Below are 21,546 nucleotides of genomic sequence, written 5' to 3'. Positions count from 1 at the left end.
TTCATACTTGAATATATATGAAATTGGAACTGAATATGAATAGAATGATGGTTATAGATTTAAATTACTACTTATCCCTCCCTTATAACTGTTGTGTGTGTTAAATGTATTTAATTTAATCTATACAGGTTATTTATAATATTTTATTTGATGGATGTGTTACTCTTTTAAAAAGACTTTAAGTCAAAACTAATATTATAAGTAAATAGAAACTGAACAGTTAACCCACTTTCTGCATGTACCAAGTACTTGTTTCCTATTGCACTGAATAGAAGTTTAGCATTGCAACTGCCTGCGGTTAGGGTTCCGACAATGGCATCTTCACACGGTGGTCCTTCTGTGCGTATTCCCTCTGATGATGAAAATGATTTCAGGTATGAGTAGATAATTTTATTTCACCATTGCTTTGCGGTAGAAAATAGGGTATACCGGTATACAAAATATGGTAGTGTGGTAATAACACTTAACAACATTTAGTGATGGGTGTAGTATCAATATAGCGCAATGTTGTATTATGTGTGGTATTTGTCAAGAAATCAAATGTGACTGAATGACTATTGTTGGTTTTTATTGTTGGATTTCATATCCCGTCGTTGCTCGGCATATGACTATTGCTTAGTAAAGAATGCTTCATATGCGGTTTGTTTTTAATCCATATTTGATGTTGGAACAGCGATGATCAGGCAATGGAAATCATAGAAGATTTGGTAAAGGAAACAGGGTACGATCCTAAGGTGGAAAGAAAACGCAGGAATAAACAGCGCAATGTCACTGCTGATCGTGTTGTGACGAATGTTGATGTTGTCGCACAAAATAGCGCAATGGTTAAAAGCAATCCCAATGCAGGACCTGTAAAGATAAAAGAGGAATCAACAGACATTGACACAAATGAAATCAAAGTTTCTGAAGTTGGTGAACCAAGTGGATCAAAAGAGGGTAAGAAACAAAAGGGTAAAGTGGTGAAAAAAGCAAAGGTCGGTACAGACATTACTGTAGACAGTTCTACAGGGGCTCAAAAATTTTTCTGGAACACCCATGTTACAAATGCTAAATCTACACAGCAGAATGTAATGGTAAGGAGATATTTGAATATTTGCAGCATGTTATTGAAAATGTAAATAGTATATATCGTTAATAGTTACCTTATTTCTTGTATGCAGCATTTCCCTAAGGAAATCGCCAAAAGATGCCTCCGTCGCTTTCAAGATGAAATCAACCTGCTGGATGTGAGGACGAAGAACATTGTTACCTGTCAGGTTCACAAAGCTAACAGAAAAGGAATACCCCAGCCATATGAAAAGTACATGGCCCTGGGATGGTACGAATTCGCCAAATCTCTTAACCTGCGTAATGGGGATACAATAGCGTGGAGTATGCTGCGATTCTCTCCGTATATCTATGTGAAGGTTGAAAGACAATGAAGAAACTGCTGCTATTTGCAAACCGTGTACTATACCCGAATTTTAATGGTTACATTATATGTTGGGAATGTTATTTTGGTACATTGTGTTATATATATTCTGCTACATGTTATTTTGTAAGCACTTTATCCAAAATGTGAACACAGTAATATTGTGACCACTGGAAGATCTAATCTATAATCGTTTTCGGGACAAATTTTTTAAGTTCTCCTATTATATTCTATTAATCCACTCTGATATGCTGTTAGTTAAAATGAAATCTGTCCCATAATATTGTATCAACATTATAGTAAGATCAGACATAAAATTATTTATTGATAGTTAACATAGTCAAATGTTAAAAGTCCTGGTGTTTGTTTGTGAGACACAATCCATGTTTTAGTTTACAATGTAATGACAGAAAACTTAAATTCTGCTAATCCAAACAAACCGTTCTTTGCAACATCATTATTGTAACTAACATTAAAAATAATAAAAAAGGAGCACCCCGTTATAAGAGGTATAGTTAAAATGGAATGTTTGATATATGATAAAAAAGAATCAAAATAATTAATAATAGTATATATAATATGTAGTTCAATTTGAATCATTTGAATATAATAAGCCAAAGAAACCATTGATAATTCTTAAATCAAATTGAACATAACAGAAGCACATAGCCAGTATTCATGCACCAATTATTACAGAAAATGAAATCACACACATGATTAAAAGCAAAGGAAACTAACATTCAGTTTTTATAACAAACACCTAAGCAAAACACACACAAAATAAAAATATTCCTAATCAATCTTCTCCATTTTAATTATCTTCTTCAGCTTGTTTGATGACAGTTCCCCATCAATAGATTCACTTGATGCAGCAGGAAGATGTCTCTTACCACCAGGTGTGACAGCATCCGGCTTGTGTTCAGATGTAATTTCCAGGTCCTGCAATGCCACGATGAAGACTATTAGTTAGGAATATTGATATAAATGTAAGTCGGTAAGTGTTAGTAATATTGATCTAAATGTAAGTAGGTAAGTGTGTTGCAGTGAGACTTACTGTAACCAATTCACAGTCTTCATTGGCATCTGTTTTAGCTTCATCAACACTCTCTTTAATCTATATATTGTTAAACACAGTTTTCAATATAACATAATCACACGAAAAGCAAAAAAATGCATACACAGTTTAAAATTTCTACCTCCAGAGTATCAGGTACGACAGTTTGGATTGGAATAGGTTCCTTGAGAATTTACCAAAGAAAAACAAAATCAGGCCAAAAATTGTTATAATATGAAGTCCTCTTTTATAAAACAAATGTCAGTTTATTAGAGCTGACCTCATCTGTTCCCCATTTTTCCTTAAGTTGCTGGATAATAGGATCATTTTTTATAATCATAACGACGGAACAGTTCTTCCAGCGTGGATGCCACTTAACCTTCATAGCCATTTCCAACTTCAACAACTGATCGAGTGCTAACGGAAAGTCCAATGGATCAGTAATTCCAGCCTATTTAAACAACTGGCCATTTTAGTGTACACAGAGTATTGAAAAGTACATTCTAATTCGTCTGCACAATATAAATATAACCTGAATCATAGTGTTACGAAGTTGCGATGCAGATAAACCCAACAGCATTTCACATTCTCTGTTCCAGAAGACAAAATTGCAGCTTTGGCCCCCGTGAGTAACCTCAATTTCAATCTTATACCTGAACATCATAAGAAGTCGTTCCGTTAAAAAAGCCGACAACATAGAAACATCAAAAACATGACAAAAACAACATCTATTAGGTGAGAACAACTAAAACCTAAGGACTTCAGCCATGGTTTCATGACCAGATTCACACTCAAAGGGGGGGCTGTCCCCGCGCGCTATAGATTGACACATATGGCAGGCACGATAGAACCATCCAAACGGAGATGCTACTAATAATTTTGTTGTAGCGACAGTAGCGCAAAATGTAACCTGGACAAATAGCCGCCAAAATCAGAAACATGTGACACACTAAACAATGAGGTTATAATTACGATAATATAGGAAAATAGAAAGACATACATCCGTAAGTTGAATAATCTCAGCAATAGGCAAAACAACAGCCTTTGAGAACAATTTTTGCACAGGAGTGAGCTTTTGATTTTCAGAACTTTGGGAGGAATATTGGGAATTCCCTCCAAGTTGGTCAGACAGGGTTACCTTGCTCTCCTCAGGCATTCTGCAGAGCATGGATCATTATCAAATTCATACATGAAAAAAATAATTGCATAAAATGGATGACACTATCAACATACCTATCAATAAAGTCTTTCATGATCGGAAAATCAGCATCAACACATAAAAGGGTCACATTGTAGGTGTTTGTCACAGACAGAGGATACTTTCCTGCAAATGCAAATTACACCTTGTCAATATATCTATCACAGATTTTTTTGATTTAGTATTAATTTATACAATAAGTCATGGAATAACCTTCTTCCTTCACTTTGGCATACTGAAGCAACACAACTGTAGGTAGTGATGCAGCAACCCTAACTTTGTTAAACTTGATGAACTGATCCGCGTATGATTCCCACAGAGTACAGTTCAACATGTTGTTGCTAAACCATGATCACAACACATTAAGATATATAACATGATTCATATATGAGGCAGTTTAATGTATAAAAAAACAAACCTGTGATCACGCAACATCATGCTAATTTGCTGCTTCTTTGCACCTGACTCAGTCTGCGCATAACCAATACTATCCACCATTCCAACGACATCTGAAATAAATTTATTAATTTCACACGGCTATAATGCATCAAAACATGAGACAATAAAAAAACCAAAAACCATACTCACGAATCAGAACATGTTTGTCAAACCTCCCTGTTATGATGTCTGAAAAACTTGTAAATAAAATCGATTTCGCGGGTATCTCATGTTTGTCTTCATCAAGAACAGACGTTCCAGCAGTAAACTTTATCATATATCTGTGTCCCGATGCCCTGAAGGCCAGAACATAAGGCACCACCTTAAAATTAGATACAGTATAAGTATGGCCTAATAAGCATTTTTCGGTGAAAACCGACACATGCGGTGCTGGAACAACAACATGAATATCATCTCCCTGCAGCAGAAACCAACAAATGATTCAAACTATACAAACATAGGTAAATGATAAACATACTGAAACATAAACAGGGTAATCACCAATTTGTCAACAAAGATCATTTCAAAATGTTCCTTGCTGTTGGAGACAACTTTCCATCGGTGGTGAATCCTAACAACAATCTTCCAAAGCTCTTTTCCGTCATTGATCTCTGCTATTCTCTCAACAGGCCTTGACATGTTAATGCAAATTCACACTGCACTGAATGATTACCGCAGAAGTTAGCAAGCATGGAAAGAGAAGAATGAAATCACTAATAAATAGGCAAGCCATTTAAACACATAATTACTGCAATTGTGCAGTTTGGAACGTGGAGAGGCACAGAGTAATGGTCCTTACATAACTGCAGCAACATGAGAAGCTGTGAGGGTGAAACTTCCACAGCCATAACTGCCGCAGCCCACCATGCAGTTGAAGGATCAAAAATTCTGTAGTAACCACCAAAGCTGATGTGGATCATTGAGAGAAGAGTTGCTGATGTGGATAGCCTAAGAAAGTCTCAAATGGTAGACTTTTCTTATATGATAGATTAAGAAAAAAACAATTATAGTTTTCCATATTCAAAAAAGGTAGAGAAAATAAAGTATGGGAGAAAAAATAGGGACGAACCGTCCCACCCCCACAAAAATCTCATGGAATATTTTTATTTATGTTATAATTAAATAAATGCATTAATTGAGAATAAATAACAAATTAAGTAAAATCAAAATAAATTTAGTTTATTAGTTATTCCTATTATTATTATTATTATTATTTTGAAAAAGGACAATGATAATGAAATCATGGAATTGCCTATCAAAAGACCAAACGTCCCCACCTCTACTATTCTCACCGAATCAATCTTAAATTAAAGCTTTAATGGGAATTAAAAGGAAAAATTAAATAGATAACGACAACAAAAAACTATTGACCGTCTTTTATTTGGTTTTGTGTGATCCTGAAGTTTGTTTCAAATATTTTTAACTGGAGCTATCTCATGACAAGCCAAGCGTGCGGCTCAATTGGTAAGTGTCTTGGTTGGGAAACCCAAAGTCACGTGTTCAACATTTATCCATGCCAAAACCATCTTTTTTAACACTATTTTTCTTCATTTTCTTTACAACTTCATCAATTGATTTAACCAATCAAATTAATTCATTTTCACTTCATTTTTTGCACACTTCCTATTTAATATATGTATTTTATGAATATAAAAAAAATATATTATTTGGTATATTTTTAATAGGTTTAAAATGACTTGTTTTTAAATGTTTTTAATACTTTAAAAAATAGTTTTTATACTTGATTTTCAAAACCTAATCACTTGTAAATATTTTGTGATCAAATCCTAATCACTTAGGTCTTAATTAAGAATAATCTTTGCCTTTATCTTAATTAAGTTGACTTTTGTCAAAGTTCAAACCATTTTAGAACAAACGATGACAGTTTTTCAAAACGACAAACCATTTCTTTTTGGTTTTCTTTTCAAAAGAAACTCTTGATTAAATCTTTTTTGGATTGATCAATTGATTTACCATGGGCATCCCTTAAGGTGTAAGCCCCAAACCTCTTTGTAAATATTTTTTCATTTATTTACATAACTTTAATAAAAAACAAATCATTTTAAAAAAACATTTTTCTAGGGTTTTCTCTTTCAAAAAACTCTTGATTAAATCTTTTTGGATTGATCAATTGATTTTCAAAACAAATTGGGCCTCTCAAATATTAGAGAGTGTAAGTCCCATCCCTTTTTCTTTGTACAGTTTTTCTTTAGACAAGAAAACTTCTTTCGAAACAAAACTTTCAAACTGTTTTCAAACGACGAAACCTCGCGTCTTTTTACAAAAACAATCAACCATGTTTTATAAAATAAAACATGGGCCTCCATATAGGTATAAGTCTCATTCCCTCACATGAAATTAGGTATTTCATTGTACATACACCTTTTTTGTACATGCCTCGATCAATTTGATTTTTAATCTCGAATAACAAATCAAAAATGAAGGTTTCTTTGAATCTTCCCAAAAATACCATAGGCCTCCATGTAGGTATAAGTCCCAACCTCCCTTGTAAATACTTGTTTACATAGCTCTGAATAAGCTCAACGGGCCTCTTCCCGAGTATAAGTCCCGAGCCCCGTATACAAACGGATCATCCTTACAGGTATATTTCCTTCATAAACTCCATTGTATACACACACTTTGTCATATATGTGCTTGTTCATATACTTGTTCATGTTTGTTCATACTTGTTCATGTGTTTGTTCATGTCATATATACTTGTTCAACTTAGTACAACACTAGGTTCCCCATAGCCTCCTATTGGGCTTCGTGCAAAGAATCTCCCTTAGTTTAGGTTAGGACATAGAGTATGGTTTCCTGGTGAAATCGCTCTAAGAACTCAAACAACTATACCACGCCTCCTCTTGGGCTTCGTACAAACGACTTGTCCCTCCCATAGCCTCCTCTTGGGCTTACAATGTAAGGACCCTCGATTGTCCCTCCCATAGCCTCCTCTTGGGCTTACAATGCAAGGACCCTCGGATAGCCTCCTCTTGGGCTTCATACAAGGACCCGCGGGCTTCTTATAAGCATCCCCAATATCCAAAAACAAATACCCTAGGAGATTAGACATTTATCATCTCTATGACAGGAGTATCTCTTCTATATCATCACAAACAATTAAAACTTCTATTTTGCCACAAGGCTGGCTAATCAATCAAACCTTTTGCCACCAGGCTGGCTAATTAATAAAAGTTTTTGCCACAAGGCTGGCTTCGTCGAAACTTTTGCCACAAGGCTGGCTGATTAATCAAAACTTTTTGTCACAAGGCTGACTTCATTGAAAGTTTTTGCCACAAGGTTGGCTAAACAAAAAACATCTTTATCATTCTAAGCACAATAAGTGGCACAGCCCAAGTCTTATAATGAAAAGATTTCAAACAAAAATCAAACAGATGTATGTGATGATATAAATTAGATACATCCAGCATTAAGATGAAATTTGTCTCTTATCCTTTGCTTCCACTAGCATAAGTGGGAACTATGATTGCTCTGACTTTCTCAACATCCTTTTGAGAATACGTAGGCACAAGGTCGTATCCTTGGCGAGCAAAACTTCTCCCTCAAACCACTCAAACCTTAGCACCCGTAGAACCCGAGCTACAGATGCTCTTATTCCCTCTAAGGGATATGTATGCAGAGGATCGCGATGATCTTTGCGAGCATAATCAAACAAACACCTTAGGTCCCACCTATTTCACAAGAACCCTCCACCATAACATAGAATGAAATAAACATAATAATGAAGCCTATAGAGTAATATAGATACGTTGGGTGCTAATACCTTCCCTTCGTATAACCAACCCTCTTACCCGGAATCTGTCCCCCACTTTTGCATTGCTTTTAATTTTGCGTTATTTGCTTTGCATTCCTTTTAAGGTTATTGCAACTTTTTTCCTTTTCCTACTTTGGAAACAATAAAAATTTTGGTCGTGACAAAAACAAAAGAAAAATCATTTTCTTGAGCACTCGAGCCCACAGAAGGCATCAGGTGTCTCATCCCGAAAAAGATACAATTTTTCCCCGCGACAATTACTATTATTATTTTTATTTTTTTGAAAAAGGACAATGATAATGAAATCATGGAATTGCCAATCAAAAGACCAAACGTCCCCACCTCTATTTTTCTCACCGAATCAATCTTAAATTAAAGCTTTAATGGGAATTAAAAGGAAAAATTAAATAGATAACGACAACAAAAAACTATTGACCGTCTCTTCTCTCCAAACGTGTTTCTCACAGTCTCTCATTCTCTCATCGATATCTCTGCCTTTGTTCATCATTTTTCTAGAAGATAATTGCAGTAAAGATCTCACCAATTCCTCCCATATCTCTCGTTAACCATGGAACTCAAGCGATGAATTGAAAGAAAGTCGTTCCCAAATTCGGATTCCCAAATCGATTTTATGGGAAACAAAAAATGGAAATTATAGCAGAAAACAGAATGGAGTCTGAAGTTTCTTTAAGATCTTTGAAGAATAGTTCTTCATCTTTATATTACTTCAATCATCCTCCTTTAACGATTTGGCATTTCACCAAAAAAGGGAGAATATCATCGGCAAGTCCGAACAGAAGCACGTGGTCCTCCGTCTCACCAAAACCACTCTCCTTTACGAAATCAAATGAGTTACAAACATCACGATTGCGTTTGGATCATTCTCGTTTGTTTAATGGGTAAACTCAAAAATCGATTGCGAATGCAGGAAAAAGCTTTATACGAACAAAAATAAACAAAACCTCAGCGTTATACAGTTCTAGCTTGACGCTAACATCTCTGTGAGCTTTCATCGGCGGTTAACACAAGTACTTAAACATGGCATCAGAGGAGAATATCAACTATAAATACAAGGGAAAATACAGGTAACAAAGCACGTAAACACCCTTATCCAAATAGTTCCCAATACCCCCTTATTGATTGATATAGTTTTCGATTACAAAATACAAGAGTATAAGGAATTTGAAAAAATAAGAACAAGAACGAAAATCCAGGTACATTTATCTTTAATTTCGAATTTCACCTTAGCCTTCTTCTTCTTCTTTCTACTTCTGAGTTTATGTTTCTGTTGTTTGAGGCGTTATTCGGTGGTGAGGTCGAGTGAATGTTACGGTTTCGAAGGTGTGTGTAGAAGGGTTGTGTGTGGAGGATTTGCAGAGTTTGGTTGTTGAGTTTTAGAGGTAGTATTGAGGGGTGAAGATATGAGGTAAGGGGGTATGATTTGTTGAGGGTTTTGAGGGGTTGATGAAGAATGCAATTGAGCAGAGGTTCTGTAGAGTAATTGTTGGTGTTATGTGGCTTACAGCATCACATGAAGTAGAAGGGAGAATCGGTGGATTAAAGAAAAAGGATTATGAGATTTGTGAGACAAGTGGCGCTGCTAGATGTGGTCAATCTGTTCTCCCCCAATTCAATGCTCATGCAAGTGTTATATAGTTATAAAACTAGGGTTTCCAACAAGACTTTGGGCCTAAACTAGAATTCAAAATGGGCCTAACCAAAATAAAGAAAACTTTCTTTTTTGGTTTTTTTTTAACTAACAATGTCAAAATTAATCTAAACAAACTACTACTAATTTCAATTTAATAAAAGAAACTTAAATTAAATACTTAAAACTATTCTTCTTCTTTTCTTTTTAAAATAAAATTAAAACACACATTTTGTTTAACATTTTTTAAAATGATAATAAAAAAACAAAATATCTACTTTTGTCTATAAACAAAGAATTCGGATAAAAGGTTTAACCTGAATAAAAGCGCGAACATGCACAAAATGCTAGGATACAAATGACAATTATTTTTGTTGACTTTTGTAAAAGTCAATTTTTTTTTCAAAATATGCATAATGCATTAAAATAAAACACGACATGCTCATATGAATGACAGGATGAAATGTCAGATAAATAATGAAATGTATGGGGCAAAAATTGGGGGATGACAATAACAGTCAAACAGAAGAGGCCTACAAGCTCTCTCCACTTTCACAGCAACCTGAGATTACTGAAAATTTCAGCTTCAATGCATCTACAAAGATTTATAATCCCAGAGACGTTTATTATCACATAAATGCCGTCTTTGAAGATGAAGGGGAAGATGGCCCCGCAATTGACTTGAAAAGTGTCTCTGACAATGAGTCTCTTCATCCTGAAGATTGGGAATTAGATCCTGAAGATTGTGACTCATCTTGTGCTCTTCAAGAAGCAGAAGAAGACCGTCTCATCACTACAAAGAACAAGGTTGACAAACCAGGACCTTCAAATCCTGCTCGACCAACGATCAACACTGAAGATGATTCTGAGAAAAGTCTTCCTGAATACATAATACACAGAGGAGTTCGTTGCTATTGGAAAGCTGTCGAAGTTCCGAATGTTGTTCATCGCTCAAAGTAATCACCTCACTGTTATTTTGACCTCCTGCCTAGCCCAAAGCAGAGAGATGTTTTATAGGGCTTTGCTTTTGAAATGTTTTATCTTGCCCAAATAAGTTTGTGTATAGGGCTTTGTTTTTAAAAGTTCCCCTCTTTGTCCTGCCCAAGACAAATAAGTTTTGTGTTTAGGGATTAGTTTCAAAAATGAATCATAAATAAAGTATCATTTTGAATTCTCTACACTATGTGTTTTATTTTTTGCTTTTTTCTGGAAATGGTAATCCTAAAAAACCCAACAAAAAAACTTTTCAATAATCTGCACACACTATTGCATTCATAGTTTTTCTGAAACAAGCATAAATCATATGTGCAGATTTACCATTAATAAACCCATTGAATGCAATAACCCTATGCCCCCTCCCAACTTTGAGTCTCCTGTGTTCGAAGCCGAAGAAGAGGGAGAAGAGGAGATCCCAGACGAGATCTCTCGATTACTTAAGCACGAGGAAAGAGCCATTCTGCCTCACAAAGAGTCTTTAGAAAAGATCAACTTGGGTTTTGAAGAAGACAAAAAAGAAGTGACTATTGGATCGCTGCTTGATGCTGATATCAAGAGTAAGCTGATAGATCTTCTCAAAGAATATGTTGACGTGTTTGCTTGGTCCTACCAAGACATGCCTGGGTTGGATACCAATATTGTTCAGCATTACTTGCCATTGAAGCCAGAATGTCCGCCAGTTAAGCAAAAATTGCGAAGGACTCACCCTGATATGGGTTACAAGATTAAAATGGAAGTTCATAAGCAACTCGACGCAGGTTTTCTTGTCACCTCCGAGTATCCTCAATGGATGGCCAACATAGTGCCAGTTCCGAAGAAAGATGGCAAAGTCAGAATGTGTGTTGACTACCGTGACTTGAACAAGGCCAGTCCAAAAGATGACTTTCCATTACCACATATCGACATGTTAGTCGATAAGACCGCTAAGTTTAACGTCTTTTCCTTCATGGACGGGTTCTCCGGTTATAATCAGATCAAGATGGCTCCCGAAGACATGGAGAAGACATCTTTCATCACCCCATGGGGTATCTTTTGCTACAAAGTGATGCCGTTTGGATTAAAGAATGCAGGCGCAACTTACCAAAGAGCAATGACTACTCTCTTTCATGACATGATGCATAAATAGATTGAAGTTTATGTGGACGACATGATAGCCAAGTCCAGCACAAAAGAAGAACATATTAAATACCTTTTGAAGTTGTTTGAACGACTAAGGAAATATCAGCTTCGCTTGAATCCTAACAAATGTACTTTTGGGGTTAGATCTGGAAAACTCTTAGGTTTCATTGTCAGCCAAAGAGGTATTGAAGTAGACCCCGACAAAGTCAGAGCTATTCAAGAGATGCTTGCACCAAAAACTGAAAAGCAAGTAAGAGGAAACCGGTAAGAAGGAGCATGCCATCTATTATCTGAGTAAGAAATTCACAGATTGTGAGTCTCGTTACTCCATGCTCGAAAAAACATGTTGTGCTTTGGCTTGGGCTTCAAAAAGTCTCCGCCAATACATGATCAACAATACTACTTGGTTAATCTCTAAAATGGATCCAATCAAGTACGTCTTTGAAAAGCCTACATTAATAGGAAGGATTGCCCGATGGAAAATGTTGTTATCCGAGTATGACATCGAGTACCGTACCCAAAAAGCGGTCAAAGGAAGCATTCTCGTCGATCACTTAGCACCTCAGCAAATTAATGAATATCAATCTCTCAAGTTCGACTTTCCTGACGAAGATGTCATGTACTTGAAGATGAAAGATTGTGACGAACCGTTACCTGAAGAAGGTCCTGATCCTAGATCAAGATGGGGCCTAATTTTCGATGGAGCAGTTAACGTTTTTGGCAATGGAATTGGGGCAGTCATCATCACTCCCAAGGGTACTCATATCCCGTTATCCGCCAGATTTTTGTTTGATTGCACCAACAATGTCGCAAAATATGAAGCATGTATCATGGGTCTCGAAGAAGCCATTGACTTAAGGATCGAGATCCTAGACATATATGGAGATTCGGTCCTTGTGATCAACCAAATCAAAAACAAGTGGGAAACTTACCACCCTGGCTTAATTCCTTACAGAGATTATGCAAGACGTCTGTTGACTTTCTTCAACAAAGTTGAATTGCATCATATACCTCGAGATCAGAATCGAATGGCAGATGCCTTGGCTATTCTATCTTCCATGTTCAAAGTCAGTCATTGGAAAGATATGCCTAAAGTCAGAATTATGCGCCTTGAAAGGCCCGCCTATGTGTTTGCAACTGAAGCAGTCATCGATGATAAACCGTGGTTCCACGACATCAAACGCTTCCTTCAAACTCAAGAGTACCCGCTTGGGGCATCAAAAAAAAGATAAGAAAACTCTAAGGAGGCTTTCTGGCAGTTTCTTCCTGAAAGGAGATGTGCTATACAAAAGAAACTTTGACATGGTTTTGCTCAGATGCATGGACATACACGAAGCAGACATGTTAATGTATGAAGTGCATGAAGGGTCCTTTGAAACTCATTCAAATGGGCATGCAATGTCCAAGAAGATATTACGAGTAGGATACTATTAGTTAACAATGGAATCTGATTGTATAAACACGTGAAGAGATGTCACAAGTGCCAGATCTACGCAGATAAGATCCATGTGCCGCCGACTCTACTCAACGTTCTCTCATCTCCATGGCCTTTCTCCAAGTGGGGTATCGACATGATTGGAATGGTCGAACCGAAAGCTTCAAACGGTCATCGTTTCATCTTAGTGGCTATTGATTACTTCACCAAATGGGTCGAAGCAGCATCTTACGCCAATGTTACAAGACAAGTGGTTGTGAGGTTCATCAAGAACAACCTCATTTGCCGATATGGTGTTCCAAGCAAGATCATTACTGACAATGATTCGAACTTGAACAACAAAATGATGAAAGAATTATGTGAGGAATTCAAGATTGAGCATCATAACTCTTCTCCTTACAGACCAAAAATGAATGGCGTTGTTGAAGCCGCTAACAAGAACATTAAGAAGATCGTCCAGAAAATGGTCGTCACTTAAAAAGACTGGCACGAAATGCTGCCACTTGCTTTACATGAGTACCGTACTTCAGTGTGTACTTCAACAGGGGTAACTCCCTTTTCTCTAGTATACGACATGGAAGTTGTGCTCCCCGTAGAAGTTGAAATACGATCAATGAGAGTCCTCATGGAAACTAAGTTATCAGAGGCTGAATGGTGTCAAAGCAGATACGATCAGTTGAACTTAATCGAAGAAAAACGAATGACTTCTCTATGTCATGGACAGTTATACCAAGCAAGGATGAAACAAGCCTTCAACAAAAAGGTTCGACCTCGAGAATTTCAAGAAGGCTACCTTGTACTTAAAAAGATCTTGTCTTTTCAACCAGATTCTAGGGGCAAATGGTCTCCTAATTACGAAGGCCCGTATATTGTCAAAAGAACATTTTCTGGCGGCGCCATGACTCTTGCAACTATGGATGGTGATGAACTCCCACACCCTGTAAATGTTGATGCAGTCAAGAAATACTTTATCTAAAAAAGACAAAAGAACAGCTCGGTAATTCGAAAACCCGCAAAGGGAGACTTAGGCAAAAATGAGCATCTCGGTGGACTGAAAACCCGAAAGGGCAGTCCAGGAAAAAATTAGAGACAATAAACAGAAAAATTCATCCTGGTAGATTGAAAACCTAAAAGGGCAATCTAGGCAAAAATTAAGGATTTATGACAAAATAACTGCATCAGTCCGTACTTCGTCACCTGAAGAGTCTTTTCATCAAAGGATCTTCGATCAAATCATCGCCAATCTGAAGCGAAAAGCATAGTTGGAACTCAAATTTGTTAGGGAGAATAGTGGTTATTACTTTCAATGTAGCCTTTTCCGCATACTTACCATTTCCAACTTTTGTAAATACTCCATGGAATCACGCCTTTAGCTGATTACCATCCTATTAAATAAATTTGAGCCTTGTGCCCATTTGTTTGTAATCCTTGATTTCTTTTAGCTTGCAAAATGACACTTTAATTGTGTTATTCACTTTTGAAAGAAAAAAGAAAAAAAGTTTTAAATGAATTTACTTTTCTTTTTCAAAATAAAAGCGAAACTTTCCTTTAAGTTGTGAACAATAGAAGGAACATCAACAACTATCTCCATAGGATAAACAAAAGGATTCCCCCTAAAGAACTGTTTTCTTCCTCAAAAGAGATTATGAGACAACGGTATTCTTATCCCGAAAAGAATTCCTAAACCAATTGCCCCTCGTGTTAGAGAAGTTCTTTCATCCCCAGTGAAGAAGATCTCCCATCCCAATAAGAAAGATGCTTATCTTCCTCAGAGAAGTCTAAAGCACGCAACATTATTCATCACCCATGTTATCTGCACCGTGTTGAAAAACATTTGCCAAGTATCTGGTTGTATTGTGACGTTGGTCCTTCTCCAGTATATACTTCTTTGTCTGTCAGTATCGTCAGCATGCATGTGACATTCATCATTCATACATACTTGCATCATTTATGCATTCTTGCATTTTTTAATGTTTGCTTCGAAATCACTTGTTTAGGATGTATCTATCCCCAAAAGAAACAGGTATGAGCGTGTCATCTCTCCAAATAGGTTGTCACCCATAAGCAGAAAGAACATCTTCTTTCTCCAGTTCCCCACTGAGATCATTCCTCGTGGAAGAAGGTTGCTTTAGTTTTCTCCTCTCAAAACGAAGGAGAAAATCCCCATTCGAGTTCATTCCTCATTGGGTACAAAATCTTGTTTGACCGTTTCTTTCCAATTCATTCATGGCTAGAACCCTGTCTTTACCAGAGATTCAAATTCCGATTCCCCAAATAGAGTCGTGAAAAAACAAACAATAAGCAATAGCCTCATCATCTGAGCAGCTTATGTCTCTTTCAAAAAATTTTTCCTCTCTAGGAAATTAATCATGAAGATCATGTGACGATCATGGCTTATTACTGTTCACAAGGCTGAATAACCAGTAAATTTCCCTAGTAAAGTCTTCAGAATCATTTTATCACTTGACTGATAATTGATCATGTCTTCAGAACTGCTATCATGAGGCTGGTAGTCGGTAACCATTTGTTCTGGTTATATTACTCTTTATCATGTCTATCACAATGTTGATAGTCGGTAATATTAACCAAACCTTTGAAACTCTTTTTACCATGTAAAGTCTATCACAATGTTGATAGTCGGTAATACAGTTTCATACCCTTCACCTTTGTATTATTCTTTATCAAGTCTATCACTATGCTGATAGTCGCTAATGTCGATAGGTAAGCTTTTCTCTTACAAAGCTATCATTTCCCGGTGAAGCATACACTTGTTTTCCCGATAAAACAGATTCTCTTCCTAAAACGGATTGAGACATTCTTCCCGATCTCTTGTCCCCAGTGGATTCAGTTCTTGGTATCCCCTCGGTAAATATATCCTTGCATCATTCGCAATTTTGGTATCTTAGGTCCAAAATTCGCGTCTTCTGATATTTAAGTCTCTTCCACCCTATCAAAACGAAGATTTTCAATCTTCATATCTCAGGTTGAAGAAACTTAAATAGGGGTATCTGTCATACCCCAAATTTTGACCTAAGATACCACCTCATATCATTTGCATATGCATCATATGCATCTCTAACAAATTTCATAGCTTGTGTTTGCTAGTTGTGCTCAGCAGGGTTTAATCAAGAAATCACTCATCAGTACAAGCAACAACCAATTAGGGTTTTGTTCTCCCTTCATCTCAAATGAACCATCCTCATCAACTATCAACATTTGGTCCTCAAAGATTCATTTCAACAAGCTCAAAAGCTTTGAATCGACCAAATTAGGGTTTTTACTGAAGACATCATACTCCTGACTTTTGCTTCGAGTTTGACCTAATGGCTTGGGACATGACCTCAAGAACCCAAGCACATAATCTTGACCTAAATTATTGGCTCAATACATCTCCCACACAAGAATTGATCAACAGAGAAAGTTCAAGTCATCAGACTAGGGTTTTGACCTATTAGGGACTGAAATCAGGGATCACATTTGGGAAACTCTAAAAAGCTCCAAGACATGTTTCAAATGGTTCAATCATCTTCAAATAATCCTTATGTCAATATCCAATGGAAATTGTACTTCAATTCAAGATCCACAGTCATCAATTTCATCAGGTCCACAATTAGGTTTTTTAACCTAATTCATCTGAACAACCGACTTTCTAATCAGGACATGGTGCCACAATTCAAACCATGGCTCAAGATCCTCCAATACCTCAATATGATCCATTAATACCATTCATTTGGTGAGGATAGCTTGATTCACTTGAAATCTCCCAAAACGCGATTCGTTTAAAAAAGTCAACTGTACAATATCACCATTGACTTTTTGGAAATTTTGGTCAACCATGACTTTTAAAGTTTTAAATCATCAATATATGATATTTAAAGTCATTTTATCAAGAAAATCAATCAAGAATCAAAAAGTCAAAGTTTGACTTTTCATACTTAGAAAATTTTCTAAGTGTTTTCAAGTGATTTTTTCCAAATTTTGGCAGGAAATATCTCAAAATTTCACCTACAAATTAAAAAAAACTTCCAACAAGAAAGTTGTAGATTTTGATCCAATAAACAACTTTGAAACAAGAAAATATTTTCCATAAGATTAACCATTTAAGAGATATGGAGCTTCAAAGTTGGTATCTTTTGAAAAATTCACTAAAAACTTCATTTTTTTCCAAAGTTCATGGATCTTTTTCACCCATTTCCTTAAAGAACTTGAAGAAGATTTCAACTAGGGATTTGAAGTACATAACAAGAGCTTTCAAAAATGTCAAAGAGAATTAAAAAATATGGAGTGTAGCTATGGTTTTTGAATTTGCCATTAGTGACCATTTCACTTGAAATTTCAAGCCATTTTTCACAAAGTTATGAACATTTTTACCTTATGATGCAAGCAATGACATAAACAAACAATAAGTGCAAGATATTTATCATTTGAGATCAGATTGGAAAGAGATAAGAAGCATGGAAGATTTTAACCATGGTTAGCCATTTTAACCATGGTTAGCCATTTTAACCTTAAGCATTTAATGTGAAAGATTCCATTTTATCTCTTAAGCCAAATCATCAAAGATATCTCAGCTTGCAAAACTTGGAGTACAAAATCCTTAGCCTATAAATAGAGGTCCAAACCTCATTCAAAATCACACCAAAACTTTTCCAAGTATTGGTTTTCTCTTTCTTTCTTAAAGTGCAAGTTTCATAAGTTTCAAAGGAGGAAGAATTGCAATCTTCAAACCTTGCAAGTTCTGACCAAAGTGATGGTTCTAATAACTCATAAACATCATATGAGATGTGTTTGATCCACTCATACACCCCAAAAACACCCAAATCTTAAAATCACTACCTCACTTCCATATATGCACATAATGAGCCTTATCATGCCAATTCTCATACCAGGCCATTTTTGTCCAAACTAACCTTCCAAACATCATCCATATACTTCATATGAACTATCCAAACACTCACCATCAACCTGAAACCTCAGAATCATCAAGCTCAATTCATACTTGGACCTATTGCAGATCGGGTTCCATGGAGTGATCCACATGAATTCAATTCATTCCAAGCATCCAAACATGTTCCATAAGGTCCATTGAAGTTGTCCAGATCAAAAAACAACATCTGTAACACCTCCAGGCACGAATTCAATTTCCAGTTTTGCAAACGTTTGAGGTAAGTGCTTTGAACTTCAAACAACATCATACATGCATCATAAATGAAAAACTGGTTTGCCATCCTGTTTATGCACTACCACTGATCATTAACCCTCAATCAATTTCATAATTCATCAATCATACGCTATTTCAGATTGAATCATAGAATTAGGGTTCTTCGTGTTAATCAGAAAATTAATGGCTTTAGAGTAAAAATAAATGAAATTAAATGGTACCTTCATGTTCCTTGTGAAAAATCGAGCAAGATAGGCTATTCATTTGATCCAAACAATTCAGTTTTAAGAATTTTCAAATTCAAATGGGGTTTGTGTTCTTGGCGCCATATTTTTGAAACTGAATTTAGAAATTTGATTCAAAATATAATCAATTCGTTGCAAGGGTTAAACATACCACGCGCGTGGTCAAGTTGGCTAAGTTTTTGAGTGGTAAACCTAAGGGCATGGGTTCAAGCCCTTTAGAAGACAAAACCAATTTTTTAAAACTATTTTTCTTTCATATTTTACACAACTTCATCAAACTTTTTAACCAATGAAAATTCATCATTTTAACTTCATTTTTTTTACACTCCTCATTTAATATATATATTTTATGAATGTCCAAAAAAATCACAAAAAAAAAATATTTATTTGATACATTTTTATTAGGTTTAAAATGACTTATTTTTAAGTGTTTTTAATACTTTAAAATAGTTTTTTTCACTTGATTTTCAAAACCTAATCACTTGTAAATATTTTGTGATCAAACCCTAATTACTTAGGTCTTAATTAGGCATAAGCTTTGTCTTTATCTTAATTAAGTTGACTTTTTTTTTCAAAATTCAAACTGTTTTCAATAAAACGATCAAAGCTTTTCAAAACGAACCTCGCATCTTTTTAACAAAAACAATCAACCATGTTTTATAAAATAAAACATGGGCATCCCTTATGGTATAAGTCCCATTCCCTTGTATAAAAATTAGGTTTTTTCATTGTATATACGCCTATCTTTTTATACCTCGATCAATTTGATTTAAAACCTCGAATAACAAATCAAATTAGGGTTTTCCCTTAAAAAAAATTCAAAAGAAACATCCTGGGCCTCCCTCAAAGTATAAGTCCCAACCCCCTTGGTAAATATTATTTGACATAGCTTTGAATAAACTCATTGGGTATCTCCCCGAGTATAAACCCCAAATTCCCGTGTACATAACCTTGTTCGATAAACCGATCATCCTTAAAGGTATATTTCCTTCATAAACTCCAATGTACACACACACTTTATCATATATACTTGTTCATACTTGTTCATACTTGATCATACTTGTTCATATTTGTTCATATACTCGTTCATATTTGTTCATATACATGTTCATATTATATATATACTTGTTCAACTTAGTACAACACTAGGTTCCCCATAGCCTCCTATTGGGCTTCGTGCAAAGAATCTCCCTTAGTTTAGGTTAGGACATAGAGTATGGTTTCCCGGTGAAATCGCTCTAAGAGCTCAAACCAACTATACCATGTCTCCCCTTGGGCTTCGTACAAACGACTGTCCCTCCCATAGTATCCTCTTGGGATTACAATGCAAGGACCCTCGATTGTCCCTCCCATAGCCTCCTCTTGGGCTTACAATGCAAGGACCCTTAAATAGCCTCCTCTAGAGCTTCGTACAAGGACCCACGGGCTTCTTAGAAGCATCCCCATATCCAAATCAAATACCCTAGGAGATTAGACATTTATCATCTCTATGATAGGAGTATCTCTTCTATATCATCACAATCAATCAAAAATTTTTGCCACAAGGCTGGCTAATCAATCAAACTTTTTGCCACCAAGCTGGCTTATCAAAACTTTTTGCCACAAGGCTGGCTTATCAAAACTTTTTGCCACAAGGCTGGCTAATCAAACTTGTTTTTGCCACAAGGCTGGCTAAACAAAAACATCTTTATCATTCTAAGAACCATAAGCGGCACAACCCAGGTCTTATAATGAAAAGATTTCAAACAAAAATCAAACAAACGTATGTGATGATATAGATTAGATACATCGAGCATTAAGATGACATTTGTCTCTTATCCTTTGCTTCCACTAGCATAAGTGGGAACTACGATTGCCCTGACTTTCTCAACATCCATTTGAGAATACGTAGGCACAAGGTCTTATTCCTTGGCGAGCAAAACTTCTATCTCCCTCAAACCACTCAAACCTTAGCACCCGTAGACCTCGAGCTACAGATGATCTGATTCCCTCTAAGGGATATGTATGCAGAAGATTGCGATGATCTTTGTGAGCATAATCAAACAAACACCTTAGGTCCCACCTATCTCACAAAAGAACCTCCCGAATAGTATAGATAGAAATAGACAGACAAATATAAAAAAGAAACCTATAGAGTACTACAGATACGTTGGGAGCTAATACCTTCCCTTCGTATATACAATCCTCTTACCCGGAATCTCTCCCCCATTTTGCATTGCTTTTAATTTTGTGTTATTTGCATTGCATATCTTTTAAGGTTTGTACAACTTTTTTCCTTTTCCTGTTTTTGGAAACAATAAAAAGTTTGGTCGTGACAAAAAACAAAAATCATTTTCTTGAGCACTCGAGCCCAAAGAAGGCATCCGGTGTCTCATCCCGATTTTCACGCGACACCACTGCGGATACCCACACTAGGACATACTAGGGTCATCCCAATCAAAGCTCCCTATCCTTTGGACAAAATGAAAGCAGTGCCCTGGGAATACAATTCTGGTGCTAACACTGTTATGTCAAACATCGTTGGACCTGGAGGCATAACCCGTAGCGGTCGTATATTCAAAACTGAACAGGCACAACCAAATCCTAGTGAAAGCTTGACGCAAACCAGTGATCAAGCTGCTATGAAACCAAGTACCGAGGCTAACCCCGAGGCTAACAATGATTCCCACCGATTATGCAGACTTTCGTGACAGGTGTTAGGAGTAAATTAATGGTAAATTCATGTGTTAATATAAGTGATTTCTTCTCTAAACTAATGCAAATTGTGATAAATCCATAGGTTTTTATTAAGAATTGAACTGAACAAGTTTAGTTCGTGCGTAAAGCAAATCGAATCACTTGTGGGTGTTATTGTTGCAGGTTTAGAGCTGAATTGAAGCTTGAGAAGAACATGAGGAGGAAAGAGAGCTGGAAGTCTCAAAGGCAGAAGAAAAGGATGGAAATTGCAAAGAGCGCGCCGCGAGAGTCCTAGAGCGCGCCGCGAAAATGTCTCTATTTTGAAGCGCGCCGCGCCAGTCCGATGCCGCGCCGCGGCCTCGGCGTTAAAAGCCCAAAACTTCTATTTAA

At 36.3% G+C, this 21,546-nt stretch overlaps 2 protein-coding genes across 2 annotated transcripts; both read right to left on the bottom strand.

Annotated features, from left to right (window-relative positions):
- Positions 1-2,191: 2,191 nt before the first annotated feature.
- Positions 2,192-2,865, bottom strand: LOC131642361 (uncharacterized). The gene is made up of 4 exons (XM_058912621.1): positions 2,746-2,865; positions 2,608-2,649; positions 2,466-2,525; positions 2,192-2,350 (listed from the first exon to the last, which is right to left on the bottom strand). The coding sequence occupies exons 1-4, from the start codon at positions 2,854-2,856 to the stop codon at positions 2,204-2,206; spliced, it is 360 nt and encodes a 119-aa protein (XP_058768604.1). The 5' UTR covers positions 2,857-2,865; the 3' UTR covers positions 2,192-2,203.
- A 51-nt stretch (positions 2,866-2,916) lies between these two features.
- On the bottom strand, positions 2,917-4,262 carry LOC131642363 (uncharacterized). The gene is made up of 7 exons (XM_058912622.1): positions 4,082-4,262; positions 3,877-4,004; positions 3,699-3,789; positions 3,466-3,622; positions 3,218-3,375; positions 2,998-3,118; positions 2,917-2,928 (listed from the first exon to the last, which is right to left on the bottom strand). Exons 1-7 carry the CDS (start codon positions 4,159-4,161, stop codon positions 2,917-2,919), a joined length of 747 nt encoding a protein of 248 aa, XP_058768605.1. The 5' UTR covers positions 4,162-4,262.
- Between the last annotated feature and the right edge of the window lie 17,284 nt (positions 4,263-21,546).

This window comes from Vicia villosa, unplaced genomic scaffold (genome assembly GCF_029867415.1).
Source record: "Vicia villosa cultivar HV-30 ecotype Madison, WI unplaced genomic scaffold, Vvil1.0 ctg.004888F_1_1, whole genome shotgun sequence".
Classification (NCBI taxonomy): domain Eukaryota; kingdom Viridiplantae; phylum Streptophyta; class Magnoliopsida; order Fabales; family Fabaceae; genus Vicia; species Vicia villosa.
This window is presented reverse-complemented; position numbering and strand designations above follow the sequence as displayed.